Source organism: Marmota monax, unplaced genomic scaffold (genome assembly GCF_021218885.2).
Source record: "Marmota monax isolate L192 unplaced genomic scaffold, Marmota_monax_Labrador192_F-V1.1 WCK01_AAM20220418_F8-fsc00022, whole genome shotgun sequence".
NCBI lineage: Eukaryota > Metazoa > Chordata > Mammalia > Rodentia > Sciuridae > Marmota > Marmota monax.
In genome coordinates this window covers 24440500-24459200 of record NW_026695215.1, presented here as the reverse complement: position 1 = coordinate 24459200, position 18701 = coordinate 24440500, and the positions used below count along the sequence as shown (strand labels likewise).

At 35.7% G+C, this 18701-nt stretch overlaps 1 protein-coding gene across 3 annotated transcripts in view; it reads right to left on the bottom strand.

The window, feature by feature from the left end:
• Positions 1–32: 32 nt before the first annotated feature.
• Pik3r4 (phosphoinositide-3-kinase regulatory subunit 4) overlaps positions 33–18701 on the bottom strand; it is a 75684-nt gene continuing 57015 nt past the window's right edge. For 2 of the 3 annotated variants that reach the window (XM_046431361.1, XM_046431360.2), the window contains 7 exons: positions 14948–15159; positions 12116–12247; positions 10216–10316; positions 2431–2505; positions 1780–1868; positions 1394–1502; positions 33–573 (listed from right to left, as the gene is read on the bottom strand). In XM_046431361.1, the coding sequence (XP_046287317.1) occupies positions 403–573; positions 1394–1502; positions 1780–1868; positions 2431–2505; positions 10216–10316; positions 12116–12247; positions 14948–15159 (889 nt within the window). In that variant the 3' untranslated portion in view covers positions 33–402. The remainder of the gene's footprint in view (positions 574–1393; positions 1503–1779; positions 1869–2430; positions 2506–10215; positions 10317–12115; positions 12248–14947; positions 15160–18701) is intronic. The other variant, XM_058574947.1, reaches the window with a different exon arrangement.

Sequence of the window (18701 nt, the reverse complement as noted above, 5' to 3'; positions counted from 1 at the left end):
AACCCAAAAATTATTGGGATGCTTGAGTAAAGTTTAGTTTGAATAGCATTTTTTAATAGCAAAAATGTGTTTATAATAGCTTACAACCATCTTTTTCAATACAAAATAAACATCATATTCATCTTTGCATTTTACATTTCTCATCTCTAAGACATATACAACAAAAAGTCTAAGATACTGTTGTCTGGCTAACTCTTGAAGAAAGATGCACAAGTAAACTAGCCATGTCAACTTCGTTAACCTCCTTGGGTGTGATTTGTTTAGTTCTGAAATAATAATATAGGCATGATTTTAAAAATTAAGCAAATGAATTTGTTCTCACTTCTGTTTTCTAGAAATACATTTTCTTTTGAATAACTGTACATTTATAACTTTATTACAATTCACATGAGTCAGTAGACTTTATTTCCACACCTTCACAATCCCATCTCGAGAGGCAGTCACAATGAAGCCCTGCGTGGTCTGGAAAGTGGCAACATCCGTGATAATGTCATGATGTCCCACAGGCAGAGACTCTGGGCCCTTTCGGGGGGTGTCATCACTTGGTCCTACTTTCTGCTTATTCTGAATTTCCTATTTGATAGTTAGAAATCAAGGAGAGAGCCAGAGTTAAATCCACACCACATTCTGCCTCTTGTCAGAATTCTTTCTAGGATAAGTTGTTGATTTGAAGTTAACACCTCATGTAAAGTAGTCACACTTTCACATTGAGCAAAAAGAGCAAAAGGAAAGAGTCCAAAATGACATGCTGGGTTTCCACCCACTGGAGTGCATGAGTAGCCATGTAAAAATATGGAACACTTCCAAATGGCCAATAGTCTGGGCCTATTAATTTTTATTAAAATCAAATGTAAAAAAGAGAAAGAGTATAAATTGAGAGAAGTAAAAATGACCAAAATATAGAAGTAAATATATATTGAATGTTCTAGCATTTCTACAGCTCCTCATTTTTTGTCATGAAGGAAGTGCTTACCTGGCCAAGGCACTTTCAGATAAATCACATCTGAAATTTCTAAGCAAAGGACACAAGTTTTAGAGTCCTAACAGTGAGATTTGAGTTTACTACTAGGTTGTTTAATACCTGTGTCTCAGAAAAATTTCTTAACTTCAATGTCCCTAGATTTGTCTTTTGTAAAAGGAAATAATAAAAGTACTTGTTATGTTTCTCAGACTTTAACTCTGTAAAGTGCCTACTTTTCATTTTCAGCTATATACTTATATGTGGTTTATGTTTATTATACCTTAATAAATTAAGTTAATTTATAAAAATACAAAAAATCCAAGAGAAAATAAATCATATTTCTTATATTTAAAAAAGTTATTGCCAGACTTGACCAAACCCAATTTTGTGTCTACAAAAGTTAAAAAGAAAGAAAAATAAAAAGTAACATACCTGAACAACTTCAGTGCCTTCTATTATTTTCCTGTAATAGGACACAGATGGGGAACTACTACTTCCTGCCACAATATAGGACCTTTCTGGGTAAGCCAAGTCCCAAAACCTAGGGAAGAGGAAACAAATAGGGAAAATCTTCACGAGATAATAGGAAGAACTAATACTCGTTGGCTTACATTCATCAATGCATTGTTTATACTGTGATTAGAAAAAGATTTTTCTAGAATCAATAATATAACATTAATTATAATAGAGTACTAATTGTTGCCCTTGTAATGTGCCGATAGTTTAAAGCATTAAATCGTCACCAGTATCTATAATAACACCTTTCATAAACCAATGTACTCATCCATCATTTTAAGAATTTTTTTGAGATACTATACCTTATTTTCATGTCTGAGCCAGCTGTTAGCAGGATAGGATTTCCATCAGCAGGACTGCAGTAGATACCATGGACACTATGAGGAGAAGGCTTAAAAGAAGCAAAGATGGCGAGTCAAATAAAAGACATCAGTGCCTTCCACTAATGGAATACTATTTCTAGAGGCAAGTTAACTGCTGATAGTTCTATAGTCACACTTGGTTACCAGAGGATATGAGAAATGAGTTATATAAGTTATATCTACTTTTTTGGGACTTTGAAGTATAGTTGCTTTGTATTATTCTGAACAGAGAGGTGCAGCCTGTTCAGTTTTCTAAAATTTTCTCTTTAGGACCACCTTGAGCAAGACCGCAGTTAAAGGGAAAAAAAATCTTTCCTACAGGGCAGGGAAGGGCTAAGGATGGAACTCAGTTGGCAAAGCATGTGCCTAGCACATGGGAGGCTCTGGGTCTGATCCCCAGCACCACCAAAAAAATAAAATAAAATAAAAATCCTACCTTTTGCCCCAATGAAGTACCCTGGCAACATGATTGTGACTATTAAAAACAAAAGTACAGATGTTTCTTGATTTATGTGAGGGTTATGTCCAAATAAACTCATTGTAAGTTGAAAATACAGTTAATACACCTATCTTCAAGTATTAGTTATTTACCGTTGTGATCTGACCAGGAGCTATGGCTGTGATAGTAGGAGCAAATGTAACTCCACTTTGTTTTATGACTTCATCCTGTAAAACAACCATGCCAAGTAGAAGAGTCATGACTGGAGCAAGATGTTCTTTTCCTTTTGCTATAGAAACTTTTAAGAACATGGAACTACCTAATGGAGTATTGTTTCTGTAACTAGGGTAAGGGGGCTCTGTTTCTGTAACTGGGGTGACTGGGCTAACTGTGATTGGTTAGGCTTCCCTCCCCTTGACTGCACTGTCCCGCTTCTGTAACCTGGCTTGCTTGCATTGGCTAGACCCCCTGAACATCCCTTTTGCGGTTTTCAGGAAAGAAGCGCCCTTGCAATTGTTTGGGGCTGATCAGGGGAACAGCTTTATGTTCTGGTCAGCCACCACCGGTGTGCTTCAATAAAGGCTTGATTAGATTATACGTGAGTGGTCTGGAAGTCAGTTTATGAAACCCTGGGACGAAGCTTTAACTATAACATTTGGGGGCTCGCCCTGGATCCATTTCTTCCCTACCCTCACGCCAAATTTGCCTCCAACGACGGGCCTTTGGACCTCGGCCCCAGAGTAGAGGGGAGCTCCTGAGAGACGTTCCTCAGCCTCACTCCGAGGACGACTCCAATCCGTCCTAGGACGCTCTGAAAAGTCTCCTGCCAGCTGTCAGTTCTGGTGAGTTGACTCTTCTCTGGGGGAAAAGGTCAGATTGGACGCAGTCGCTTACACCTTCCCCGGGACAGGACGAGACGTTGTCACTGTCTCCCTGGAGGTCTCCCTGTGTGACCTCATCTGTCTGTACCTGGGGCCCACTGGAGGCCTCCCTGTGGGGGCCTCATCTGTCTGGGGGCAGGACGAGACGTGGTCTCTGCCCCATTAGAGGTCTCCCTGTGCAACCTCAGCGATTGTTGCTTGTCCAGTGTCTGTTCTGCTGTTTGTCATTTCTCCAGGGTCTTCTGCTGTTGGTCATTTGTTCAGTGTCAGTTCGCCAGCCGTTTGTTCTGTTTGCGGGGTCTCTGCCCCATTAGAGGTCTCTGGGTGTGATCTCAACGATTGTTGCTTGTCCTGTGTCTGTTCTGCTGTTTGTCGTTTCTCCAGCGTCTTCTTGCTGTTCGCCGGCCGTCTGTCTTGTGTTTATCTGAGTGTTGTGCATGGGGCCCTTTTCTTGTTCCCATAACCGCTCTTCTTTCACCAGGACTCCTTTGCTCCACCGACATCGGAGATAAGGAAGCGCTACAGAGATCTCTACCTGGACCCCTTTAACTTGTTTTCTTAACACTTTTCAGGACTTTGTCTGTCGGTTTGTTTTTGTTTGTTCCCTTTGTGTTCTGTGTTGATTTCTACCTCAGTTTGTTTCTAATGGGAAAACGATGGTTAAAACGGTTTAACTGTGCTCACTACAGCTTGCATTAAAATGTAAAGTGCTGCCAACAGGACTAAAAGAATTGTCAAAAGTAAAAGCTAAAGGTAAAAAGAAAAAGGCATTCTAGAGATTATCTTTATTTAGGAACTGGGCCAGGTGGCCAACTGGGTAAATCATGTCAGTTCCTATAGAGGACAAATTAAAACTAAAGTGTTTTATAAAATTATTATTCCTAAATTGTATAACAAAAAAACATAATGTCTAGAAAATTTGGCTTTTGTCTCTCAGTATTTGCAAGCATAAATAACTCCCAACAATTAAAAATGGTCTAAAGATTTTTCAATGTCAGGCTAAAAGTTGGTGGCCGCTATCCAAGAAACCAGAAAAACCAGTTTAAAATGGGACCCCAACCTGGGGGACTCTCCCAAGGAGACCAATGAAGCTGCATCTTTGGGAAGTTCCTCCAGGGAAAAATAAGCCCCCTTTGTTTGTCTATGTTCCCTCAACTCTTTTCAGCTTTGATGAACAGGACCACCTCAGAAAAAAGGTCAGAAAACTTTTAAAATTCTATGTTTGTTTTGATCCAATATGCCTAGGTTAATATGTTTTTCTGATTACACTCTGCTTTATTCTAAGGCCAATTTACAAGGGTTAACTCTCAATCTAATAGGTTTTTAAAAAAATAAGCTACAAGGCTTTTGTTTGTCTGTTTGCTTTGTGTGGGTGCACCGGTGTACTGTCTACTTGTATTGCCATGTCTATATATATTTGGTACAAAAAATTGACATATGAGCTCATAAATTAAAATTTTTAAAAAATGGATCCAAATACTTTTGGTTAATATAATTTAAAAGGTTCAATTCAAATTGGAAAAATAGATAAAAGTACAAATGTCTTTAAAGTTACTAATACACAGTTTTGTTTCTAGATGGTTAAACAGCTATTAAAATGTTAATGTCTATAAAGTGTCTGATATCCATTGTCTCTAGGATTTTTATTCAACAACAACAACAACAAAAGATTACTAATACTATTCAATGCACTTGTCTGATACCTTGTTTTTTTAAAAAAAAAAGGATACATAAATTTCATCTAAAGGTATATGAAATTAATCATGGATGTGTTTGTTAGAGACATCTAATTGGTTACAAAGTTAAAATGCTGACTGTTAGATATAATATCAAGTACTCTTAACTCCTTAAATTCCATAAGGTAGAATACTTTAAAAATGTTGGTGTTTTTATAAATTGGTAAACTAAAAAGGAAATTTGTAATTATTTTGTGTTATTATAAAAACAAGATTACTCTAAATTACAAAGTCCCAACAGGTATAATTCTACATACAAGGAGTTAAGAGGTTTCAACTGTATTTCAATTAAAGTACTGTAAATAACAAATATTTCATCTTATTAAAATGGATTAATTTATCTAAATTGAGAAATTTATAAGGGTTATTTCAAGATACAAAACAAAGGATCAATGGGTTAAAAATTATTAAAAAGTTCTAAATATAAAAATATATTTAATGAAAAACATTTCCAGGTAAAAAGTCTTTATGTGGTAAAGTATAATTATAATACATCTATGTAAACAACAAAAGGGTCTAATTAAGTAATATAAAGGTCTATAAATAAAAGACAAATGTTAAAAGGTTTATATGTAACTAAGTTGGTTATATATGTAACACAAATAGTTAAAACTATTCAAGGTTGTTCCCTAAGGACAAATAATAATGTACTGATATATTTATATGTTAAATTGACAAAAACTTCTAAAAATATTAATTACATTATGTCTGTTAAGTTTTATCCCCTAGAACAAGTAATCTTGGAGAAACTAAGGTTTTTACATCTGTGGCTAAACAGCAACTGTTATTTTAAAGTATTGTTCTACATTACAAATTCTAGATTTTCCTTTATTTTTTTTTATTTTTATTTTTTTTTTTTGAATTTTCACATACGGATTTTTTTTTTTATTGGTTGTTCAAAACATTACAAAGCTCTTGACATATCATATTTCATACATTAGATTCAAGTTGGTTATGAATTCCCAATTTTACCCCAAATACAGATTGCAGCATCACATCGGTTACACTAGATTTTCCTTTAAAAAGCTAACCTTGGTTAATATAAAAACATCAATGAAAGTGTGGTACATTACTCTTCTTTACAGATTAAATGTGTTCATATCTTTCAGGTATACAAGTCTTTAAGGTAAAAGGTTTAAAAAAAACATTTTATCAAGCTGGTATTCTCCAAACTAAAATTGTCTGTAATGGTAATTTAAACTTATAAAGATAATAAATTTTATTGGAGATTTATTATATCATTTGATGGTTTTTAACCAAATCTTATGTTACCTTTTACACTAAAATATAAAAATTTAAAGATATTTTAAAAAGTAATTTGAGCCTACTCTATTTAAATAATAATATTATAAAACATTTTGCCACTTTTCCACATTAAAAAAAAAAAATGTTAAGGGCTCTCAGCCTTTCCTTAATTAATGTTCCAGATGTATGTCATATTGTACTACTAACATTCATACAGAGTCAGAAAACAATATATGTAAACTTTATAAAATGATATCTAAAAAGAGAGACAAAGATCAACTTTAGAACTAAAACACTTTACCTAAAATTGTGAAGAGCCCTGCCTTACCTGAGATAAGGCTCTGCCTCCCACCTTACAACATGTCAGAATAACTTCAAAGTAGGCCAGATTTCAGTTAATTTAAAGTTATATTCAAAGGTTAATTTTATTACAAAGATTACTGTGATCTCAAATAGAAAATATAATGTATAACTCGGCCAAGGTTCAGAATTATATACAAGCTAAATATGTTTTTACTATTGTTAATTTCACTTTGTATTCTCATTATAACTAAAAAAAGTGACCACTACACTTAGAGCAACCACGAGACCTTTACTGTGACAGTGTCTGATTAACATGAGAGAGAGAAAAAAAAGTGCGAGAGAGAGAGAGAGAGAGAGAGAGAGAGAGACAGAGAGAGAGAGAAGTGAGAGGGAGAATGAGAGACAGGGAAAGTGAAAAAAAAAAGGAGAGAGCAAGAGAGGAGGACCTGGCAAGAGAGAGTTTTTATAGCCAAAATCTAATGGGCTCTCTGGATCTGCAAGCTGCCTTGTTGTTGTACAGTGATTGGATCATACAATAGATGCTAAGGTGTCATCTTCTGCCTTCAGGCAGATCTTCAGCATTACGTAAATTAATAAATAAAATAAGGATATTGTGTTATGTAAAAATTAACTGTAAAGTTATTAAGATTAAAGTTAAAGCCCAGCATTATTACTTTAAAACTGGTAAAACTGACTTGCTGGATGTTTAAGGCCAAATTTAAATATTAAGGTTAAAATAAAGGGGCCAAAAAATATTTAGTTCTTGCCCTCTAAGTCAGCCTGAACCCAGGACAGGGGAAAAAGCTTTGCAACTCCAGGCCACATAACCTCCCGATAAGGGAGATTAATGAGACCAATGGAAAACAAAAAGCCAATGAGTGTACATGCTGCAAAAGAGGAGGGTCATTGAAAAGGAGAGACATGCCTGAAGCTTCCAAGGGAAGCCATATGGTCAGCAAGACCTTGACCCATCCTAATGCAGATGACACTAACAGAGCTAAAATGCTACTCACACGTTCCCCAAGAATGTCCTCCAAGGAAACTCAGCTGACTCTTACCAACAGATAGAAACAAGGTCAGTTTGACCAGCTTGGTCTTAAACATCTAGCAAAAACAGTTAAAAACCTAATCACAGCCATTCCTGGGCATTTAAAAAGAAACAACAGTTATTTTAATGTAACTTAAAATATACCCTAGTGTTAGCATCCCCCAAAATAAGTAAGACTGGAGGCAACAAAAGAAAAATTCTTAGGCAAAAATGCCTGATAACTATCAATAAAAAACTGCTAGAAGTTTTTAGTCAGTTTAAGGCCTACAGATCTTCCTAACTTCTTATACAGGTAGATGTAATCAATGTTTATTAATATAATTATCTAGCCCTAAGTAACAAAAGGATCTTTACTGAACACAGAAGTCATGCCAAAAAGGTATTTTTACAAAAATCAGATGACATTAACAAATTTAACTAAATGTTGTGTCTACATTCCTGATAATTCTGACAATGTTAAAGATTTATGTTCCCTAAAAAAAGTGCCTTATTAGGCTTTGTTAGGCCTTGTTATGGGGACATTTTCTCAGGTCTTCTGCCTCCTGGTAAACAATTATTAATTTCTGTCAGTTTCATGATATTCATGGACAAGTTCCAGATGCTACAACTGCTATTTTGTATTAATCTTACTTCAGCACTCATGTCTTTTTGTTTCTCTCATAGAAGTGCCCACCCCAGGTGAATTTACATCCTGTTCTTCCTGAGCAGATTTTTACCATGGACTCCTTGACCCACTCAGTTTCTAAAAAGGGACTCCAAACTGCTTGCCCACTGCACATTGCCCCCCTTTCAGCTCGAAGTAGCAGGAACGGTCATTGCCCTTTTCCCTTACGGCAGTTGGAGGTCTCTAATATTAGAAAAAAAATTACGGTCAATATAGATGTTTGCAACATGTCTAGCTCAGAAAGATGTACCTGGAAAACTACTCCCCAAATTACGCTGGGTGATCTCCCAGAAAGAGACACTTGCTTCTACAACCCAACTTATAAGTGGGACAACTCCCTGTTCGCCAAAAATTGTGCTTCCTGGGTCCCACTTCGAACTCCTTGCCTATATCTCCAAACTGTCAATAACTCTGAACTATGTAACCTACTATTTTGGTGGAGTAAAGGGAAAAGAACACCTGGACTTATTAAAAGGCCAGGCCCCACTGATTTATCAACATAGACTGGCTGCCCCCATTTTAGTTCCCCTCCTGACTGGTTTTGGAAGTCCCTCAGCTGTCAAATAGATATAGATTTAGGAAAACTAAAAAGGTCAATCTCCAAACTAAAGGTTTCACTAGACTCTCTGACAGAAATAGTCTTACAAAACAGATGAGTTCTAGATGGTCTCTTTCTGAAACAAGGAGGACTTTGTATGGCTCCAGGAGAAACTTGTTTCTCTGCAAACCATTCTGGGATAATAAAGAACAGTTGGCGCTTGTGAGAAACAGGTTAAAGAGATGAAGCACTAGAAACTTCAGGCAATTGGTTCCAAAACCTATTCTCATGGTCCCCTTGGTTGACTACCATCATTTAAGCCATAGTTGGGCCCCTAGTCCTTCTCCTGATTGGGATTACTGTAGGACCCTGCCTCTTAAAAACCCTCCTAAACTATACACAAAAAAATGTAGGTGAGGTCAAACTTATGGTCTTGTGAGTCCAGTATAGTCCCTTAGACACAGAAGGATGGAACAAAAACTGAGGCCTAATGATGTGCAAGATTGACATCAAACCTACTAAAACCAATGGGGAATGTGATAGTAGGAGCAAATGTGACTCCACTTTGTTTTATGACTTCATCCTGTAAAACAACCATGCCAAGTAGAAGAGTCATGACTGGAGCAAGATGTTCTTTTCCTTTTGCTATAGAAACCTTTAAGAACACGGAACTACCTAATGGAGTATTGTTTCTGTAACTAGGGTGAGGGGGCTCTGTTTCTGTAACTGGGGTGACTGGGCTAACTGTGATTGGTTAGGCTTCCCTCCCCTTGACTGCACTGTCCCGTTTCTGTAACCTGGCTTGCTTGCATTGGCTAGACCCCCTGAACATCCCTTTTGCGGTTTTCAGGCTTATAAGGAGCGCCCTTGCAATTGTTTGGGGCTGATCAGGGGAACAGCTTTATGTTCTGGTCAGCCACCACCGGTGTGCTTCAATAAAGGCTTGATTCAATTATACGTGAGTGGTCTGGAAGTCAGTTTATGAAACCCTGGGACGAAGCTTTAACATGGCTCACTGCCCAGCATCACAAGAGTGTATTGGACCACATACCTGTTAGCCCAAAAAAAGATCAAAATTTCAAATATGGTTTCTAATGAATGTCTATCACTTCTACACTATCGCTATAAAGTAAAAAAATCATTTGGTCAAACCATGGTTAAGTCAGGATCCTCATATTTAAGATGGTCATATTCCATTTTTTCATAACCTAAACTTGAATCCAGTATTTGCCTAATTAACCCAGGTCTACTGTAGTTCTAAAGAGATACTACAAACTTTACGTAATTAGCAACCAAAACATTCAGTAAAGCAGACACAAGCAAGTTTAAGGAATTAGAAAATATGCATGCAGCAATGGCCACATGATACTTTTTTTTTTTTTTCACATGATACTTGATGTTATTAAAAACTCAAATTTTAATCCTAATCCCAAAGCCCAATAGATCCCTTGTTTGCTAAAATACCTGAAAGTGCTTAGGATGTGAGCAATAATATTCTTTACAGTTAGAACTAGAGACAAACCTGTAATTCAGAAAGTGGTGGTGCACTGCTGGCCCAGAGAGTAAATCTTCTGTCACCAGTCTCCATGTCCCACATGGATACTTCATTGTTCCCCTGAACAGCTAAGAGAGACAAAGGCCAGAACTGTTAGAGCAGAAGGATCTCACACTCAGAGCTTTCACATTGTGGTAGGTAGAGCAATTTTTTCCCAACCTATAAGAAATACTGACTAACACTTTTAAATAACAACATGAACCTATCACCATATTGGGTGAGTGTAGTTAACAAGCTTTTAATAGACTAACAATAAATATTTACTGGTGAAAAGAATTATAGGGCAGAAAGACAAATCACATGCAGATCCAGCCCTCAAGAAACCTATGTTTTTTGTTTTAAGTTTGTGAGTTTCTCCAGAAGTGGAGAAAAAAAAGGATATATGGAAAACAAGAAGACATTGGCAAAGAAACAAGTAAGTGTAAGTTCCACCTGAATACAGGGAATTTAAAAAATCACATCTGGTGGGTGAGAATCCAGGTCCCATCATGGACAGAATATTTTAATAGGGACTAAAAAGACAGATAGACTACTTTAGCAAGAAAGAACTAAATGGGGGGGGGAATCTGTGGCTATTTTGGAGAAAGATGAATAAAGAGAAACATGAGTTATAACTGGAGCATATCTGTGACAGATCACAAAAATTGGAAACTCCAAGGCCTAAGACAGAAATTATCCCTTAGGATTGTGATGCGGGGGAATGACAATATACCAGGCTTCATTTGCTTAGAGCAATAGAGCAATGAACCAAGATGATCTTTCTGGTTTTGAATATGAAGGAAGGAGACATTAGCTAAAGGAGTACAGCAACAGAAGTGGGAAACTGCAAAGAAACAGAATAGCCTCCAGAGGGAATATGGTCCTTCTGCTACCATGATTTTGGCCCACAAAACCCACTTCAGATTTCTGGTTTCTAGAATTGTTAGGAAATAAAACTGTGTTATGTCAAGCCACAAAGTTTGTGGTAACTTGTTATAGCAGTCACAGAAAACTAACGTATGCCCATAAGGAGCCCCAAGGGAATAGAGACCAGTTACCCCAACCTGGTTGTTTCCCTCACCTCCAAATAACTGTTCCTCTCAAGATGGTTTTCTCTAATTTCTTTCCAAATTCCAGTAACTATACCTTCCACTCATGCTTTCTACTGCTACTCTGCTATTATTAATCTTGTATTACTGCAATATCTTATGATAGTCCTATATCCACACCTTTGTAACAGTTTCTTTGAAAATAAATCCTTATAATTTTCCTACCATTGGTATGCCATCAGTTTCTCATTGGAACCCTGACTAATAAAAAGGTTAAACAGTGGTTATGAGGGCTGATCTCTCCTTATGGTCCATAGAGCCTTTTGGACCACACTGGCTATTACTTGCAATGAAAAGCCACTGGGAGTTATTGAGCAGAAAAAACAAAAAATCTTAAGAGATATGGTCAGAAGCAGGGAATTAAGAGGATATTGCAAAGAAAGGACAGAGATTGTGGTAATTTGAAATAGGGAGCCAATAATGTAGTAATAAGAAGTGGTCAAATTCTAGATATATTTTAAGACAGAATTTGTAGAATAGCTGATGCACTAGAGGTGGAATGAGAAAAAGAAGAGTTAGTACCCATAATCCTAGAAACTCAGGAGGCTGAGGTAAGAGATTACAAGCTTGAGGCCAGTCTCAGCAACTCAGCAATAACCTAAGAAGACACCAGACTTCTGCCTGAGCACCCAGTAGAGCTTCCATTTATAGACAGAACATCACAGGAAAAGTAGTTCTTTGTATATAAAGCAAAACACTAAAAATGTATCCTAGCAATAGGATATAACACATTTTCCAAGAAAACCCCCCAATACACAAAAGGTGGCCCTTCATCTTACCTGCTATCACCCAAGACTGATACAAAGGGTGCATTGAAAGGCGCCTGATTCGAGCCCTGGAAGGATGACAGTGACTGGAAATTGGCAACTGGAACCTCATGTCCCAACAAGCCATGGTACCACTACTTGTACCTTAAAGAAAAAGAAGCATAAAAAGATTACCATATAATGATCAAAGCACACTAGGGGGCATTTGTACAAAGTATTAACTTTATGTCAATGTATTTTAAAATTGCCTTCATCCCTTAGAAAAGGGTTTCATTCTCATGTAGCTGTCTTCCCAGTTTCAAATAGTACCTATAGTTGTTAAATAACAGACATAAAGTTCTTGTCATAATGTTGTAGAGTACTGTCTAATGAATGTAAATTTAAAATGAGTAATTCATTAATTACTGATACTGTTATTCATTGCCAAAGGTATTCACAAAAACAAAAACTAGAGAAAATATAAACTGAATTTGGTAAGTCAAAATGTTCAGACTACCTTCAATAATGGTGTAATAGGGGATAGTGGATACTATTTTATCCAATGATCACTTTGGAATCCAAAGTTGGTAGCAGCTCTGCAGCTGTCATCAGATTTCAATCATTTTCATGTGCCCTTTTCTCCAAAACATCCTGGAGATGAATATGGATATCCAATCACAGCAGAAACTGGGGTGAAGTCTTTGCATCTACCCATAGCAACTTAAACTCTGGTCATGAAAACAAATTCTTGCATTGGTTTCCAATCCCAGCAGGAGTGGGATGGAAGGAGTAGTAGTTACACAAAGACAGCTTGCATGTCAAACTGACCCACTCCAAGACAATGACTCAAATAGTACAGGAAACATAAGCATAAGCTTCCCCCTAAAAGCTGATCAGGGAGCCTAAGAGGCATCACTACCATTTGCTAACTTGCTAGTATATAATATCTAATTTTCTAGACCTAATATTACATCTTCCTGTACCTGCACAGTTTACTGAGACAGAAGGCAAAAATAATGCATTTTACATAAACTACATAAAAAGTAATACAGAAGGGCTGAGGTTGTGGCTAAGTGGTAGAGCACTTGCCTAGCATGTGTGAGGCACTGGGTTTGATTCTCAGCACCACATATAAATAAATGATAAAATAAAGGTCCATCAATGTTCTAAAAAAAGCCCAAGTAATACAGAAAAGGGCAGATATATAATTGTTGCAAACATAAATTAGGGAATTAAGAAACCTAAATTCAGACACAGAAGATTGTTAATTCTTCTGAATAAGAGAGAAAGAATAAGATGTGATAGCTTCCTAAGGGTCAGGTTCAAAGTACTATGGGGGCAAGGAGATGACATTTAAAACAGGAAAAAGGAAGAAAATGTAGATATAAGATGTTCAAAGTTTCATAGAAGGAATAAGCTTTAGTGATCTATTGCATAGATTGGTAATAACAATAGTGCACTGTGTGTTTCAAAATTGCTAAAAGAAGTACATTTTAGATGTTTTCACCACAAGCAATAAGTATGTGAAGTGACTAATCTGTTAATTACCTGATTTAATCATTCTACAATATGAAGATACATGGAAACATTACATTGTACCCCATAAATACGTACAATGATTATTTTAAAAATCAAAATTTTAAAAACCAGCAATACCATTCTTGGGTATGTACTTATAATAAATAGACATCTATGTCCTTACAAAAACCTATTTATAAATGTTTACTCAGAACTAAATAAAGGCAAGAAACAACAATAATCTATTAACTGGAGAATGTGATGGATACATAAATTATCAATAGACTACAATGTCACTCAACAATAAATAAGACTTCTCATACATGCAATCACATGGAAAAGTCTAAAAAATTTATGCTTAGCCAAAAAAAGAGACACATATTATATGATTCTATTTTTATGACATTCTGGGAAATGCAAAATTATGGAGACAGAAATGAGTGGTTTTATTAGGGGCTGGGAGGAGGGCACTGAATGTAAAGGAGTATGAGGAAATTTTTCAAGAAGTGATGAAAATGTATCCCATTTATGGTGTATATATTTTTGGTACATTGTATATATTTTTATATTATATATTTTTCAGAACTCATCAAATTAAACATTTTCAAAAACCAACAACAATAAAAACAGAAGAAAGAAGCAAGCGAGATCACATGGTAGGGGCTGGGGATATAGCTCAGTTGGAAGAGTGCTTATCTTGCATGCACAAGGCCATGGGTTCAATCCTCAGCACCAAAAAAAAAAAAAAAAAAAAAAAGAGAGAGAGAGAGATCACCACATGGTGTATCTTCAACCTTTGGGGAAAAGAGGCTTGGAAGATAATAACATGAGAAACCATTGCTGGCTCTTCTCCTGCACCAGACACTGTGATATAAGCTTTTAGCTCATCAAATCCTCAAAGCAGCCTTTGAAAGCATTAATCCCATTTGAAGATGAAGATTCTGAGACTTGAGTTGAACAGCTTGACTGAGGTTATTGTGTAACTGAGGTTACACAATTTTAACTGTGTCTGCAGGAACTCAAATTCTATTTTTTTTAAGTCAAGCCTGGTGATTTCCTGACCGAGTAAGAGAATGCCAGAAAATTTGATCACTATAATGATTATAAAGATACTAATTTAAGATCGAGAAGGAAATTGTTTATGCCTTGTGATACTGATTTTACCTTTCCAAATTGTCTTGAAATAAAAAAATAAATAAATTGCAATAATTATAATAATTATGAAAAAGGGAGAAGACGGAAAGAAATTACCAATGAAGAAAACAAGGAAAAAATAGCTTTCCAATATGGCAACTGCAGGCAGTGGTGGCATGCAAAAACCAGTCAATGACTTGAAAATCAGCTTACCAATGCAGAGCCAGCACTGGTGGATGTCCACAGCAAAGGAAGTAATAAGGCCTGACTTTAAATCATGCTTTAATGTCCATGCATTGCTTGAAGATCTGAGATCCCAGCCAACCAGAGAACCATTCACAGTGGCATAGGCCAGAACAGACTGTGCCCCAGAGTTGAAGTGATGCATATCCACAACACAGCCATCCTCCTTTTGATCTAGAATTCTAGTGAAATACATAAAGCAAAATAAATACAGACTTTTCCTCTCATCAAAAAATGTAGAACTAGTTTCCATATAAAATGAATATATACCATGTTCAAGAGAAAAAGTTATATAATCCCATTAGGACAATTATAGCTGAAGTATTTTTTAAAAAAATAATTTTAGACTTATAGAAGAACTGCAAAAATAGTACAAAGTTTCTATATACCCTTTACTCAGCTTCGCCTCATGTTAACATCTTATAAAGCCTTAGAACATTCATCAAAACAAAGAAGCTAATCTTGGTACAATACCAGTAATCATGTTACAGAATGTATTCTGATTTTATCCATTTTCCACTAATGTCCTTTTCTGTCCCAATATCCACTCCAGGATATCACAAGACATTGAGTTGTTATATCTCCTTAGTCTCCTCCAGTCTGTGACAGTTCCTCAATCTCTAACAACCTTTGTATTTTTTAAGACTACTAGCTAGTCATTTTGGAAAATGTCTTTCAGTTTGGGTTTGTTTGATGCTTTCTCATTATTAAAGTTATGCCTCATTGGGAAGGATACCACAGAAATGGCTTATCTTTCTAAGTGTATGATATGGGGAAATACTTGATACTCAGATGTATTACTGGTGAGGTAAATCATAATCCTTTGTTTAAGGTAGCACTGGCTAACATTATTCACTGTGAAATTACTTTAAGAAAATGTAAAAGTTATGTTTCTAACTGAAGATCAACCAGTTCTTCAAGGAGTCCTGATTCCTGTTAATGGAGAATGGTGTTAAGAAACCAAGATCTAGGCACTATAAATGCTCAGTGTTATGACAGTATCCCTGATTCCCTGATTTTAGTTCCTCTCAATGGCCAGAGCTAAAAAATATATTATGTACACTACTTCATGTGTGTAGACGTGGATTTATTCCTATCTCTTTGTGTGTGTATGTCTATACATATATATATATATATACATGAATCATAAGTTCATTTGGAAATCTTCACCTTCATGACTATCAGTTCATTCTAGCCTTTACTCATTTTCCTTATTTTTAACTTCTTTCTCCATTAGTGAGAAAACTGGCTCTCATTAGATACAACATATTTACTTATTTCTTCAGCCCTAGAAAGTAGCTTCAGAGCTGTCAACACATATTCCTGTAAAAAACAACCACTAGAATATAACACTTGAGTTCAGTTCTTTTAGTCATTAAACTTGTAGAACTGAATTAAAACACTGCTTTCCAAAGTTATTTTAGTTCCTCTATTCTCTATGCTCTTCAATGAGATATGATTCATTTGTAAAAACAAATATATTTGTCACAGATTGCATTCCATCTTTCCCACTATATACTGGTTGATTTTTAAAAAAATTATATACTTCTTTGTGGAATATAGTACACGGGTTACGACAAATATAGCCATGTATCTTCCATCATGTAACCACAGAAAAATATTCCGCATCCCCAAAATTATCTTGTGCAGCCCATTTGTGGTTAACCTCTAACTATCTCTTCAACTCGTAGCAACCACTGATTTGTCTTCCTCCCTATAATTTTATGTTTTCCAGAATATCATATAATTGGAAATATATAATACCTAGCCTTTTGGATCTAACTTCTTTCATCAGCAAAATGTATTAAGAGTTGTCAGTGATGCATAAGCCAAAAATAATTTATTCCCTTATTTATTATATAGGTATTCCAGTTTTTTTCAAGTTGAGGCATTTTTATATTGAAAAGAACATCAGAGGGCTTGGAATATACCTCAATGGTAGAGTGCTTGCCTACATACATATGAACTGGGTTCAATCCCTAGTACCACAAAAAAAAAAAAAAAAGAGAATATCATAATGTGTACTGGCCAGACTCCATGATTAGTACACATCAAGCTTGTGCACAGACTTTTATTTTTGTCTCTTAAACGTTTTCTATTAAGAGTCACATATATCTCTTAAAACATTAAATATTTTAGGTCTTCTGAGTCACATATATCTCATATCCATATTCTTCTTTATTATATTTTTTCCAAACCTTTAAAAATGCAAAGACCATTCCTATTTTATGGACCATGCTATAGGCTGTAGCTTGCAGTTCTCTGTCTTACATATGTAATTATATTTACAAATATTCTACTCCTAACTATATTTCCAGATACAGGGAAGATGGAAAATCAAAATATCAAATAAAATGTGAAATGGTTATTCCCATAAATTTTAATTCCTAAAGAGGCATGACAACAAGTGATATGACTGAATGAAACAAACACATGACTATGGCAAGGTTTCTTCGGAGAATAATATAGTCAGATACAGTAAAACCCAAATATTCTGGCAAGCACTCCAAATCTAGGCAATAAATAATTTGCTTAAGGTAAAGACATTAACATTCACAGTAGAAAGTGCTGTCAGCTGAGAGAGAATCCTGCATGGAATATGCATATCTGATCTGTGTTGTGACCTGACGGCACAGTCATCACATTGCACAGTTTGCCAATAATTTAAATGAACTCAATATGTGTAATGCTATACAGTCATCCTCTACTGAAACAAATTTTAAGGAAACTGGCAGGTATTTATTAATAAAAGCCATAAAAAATATGTCCTGGACTAAAGCTGCTCCAATCTGTTTAGTGACTATTCTAAAAATAACACATTTTTAAATGCAAAAGCAAAGCAAAGCAAAACAACGAAAACAAAAAAAAAAAATCCTTGGTGATCCCACAAATTCCTTTTCTGCCTTAAGCTATACAACTATGAGTTATCATCCACTTAAGTGAAAGTCTCCTCATTTTGTTTTCTTTCTGTAGGGGTCTACCACTTCTGCCTGGTATGCCCCTCCCTCCCTCCCTTTCTTTCTTTCTTTTTTTTATATACATTTATTTTATTTATTTATATGTGGTGCTGAGAATCGAACCCAGTGCCTCACACATGCCAGGCAAGTGCGCTACTGCTGAGCCACAGCCCCAGTCCCTGGTATGCCCCTTTCAACCACATTGCTTCAGGCGCTCACATCTATTCTCCCTGTCTTCTTCTCTCTTTCAAATGGACTCCTGTTAACCATGAAACATGGCATATTACCATACTGCACTAAAATCATTCTTGTCTATTTCTGCCACTAGTCTATAGATTCTTAAAAAATGTAATATTTTATTTGTCTTTGGAATCCTCAGTACATAACACATATTGGTCACCCAAATAATTGTTGCTCTTTATCTTTAAATGTCTTATTTTACATGTGTTTAATCTGTAAGCAGCTACAATTAATAAGAAGTGAAGGAAATTCCTTTAAAAAAAAACAAAAACAGCATTTTGTTTTAAAAATGGTAAGGAAATCACATGCCTAAACTCTTTACTGTATATTCTCATCAACTTCAGAGATTTTAATGCCAAGCAACATTATGCTGATGGTTGAGTCTTCTTTAATGAAGAATTCTCAAAATGGGCCAGACAGAATTGTATTTTTAGTAGTTATATAAAAGATATAACTTGTGATTGCATTATTCAGACAGATTTCAGACTGGGATGAGTTACAAGTTCAAAGCTGCCCTTCTGACCTTT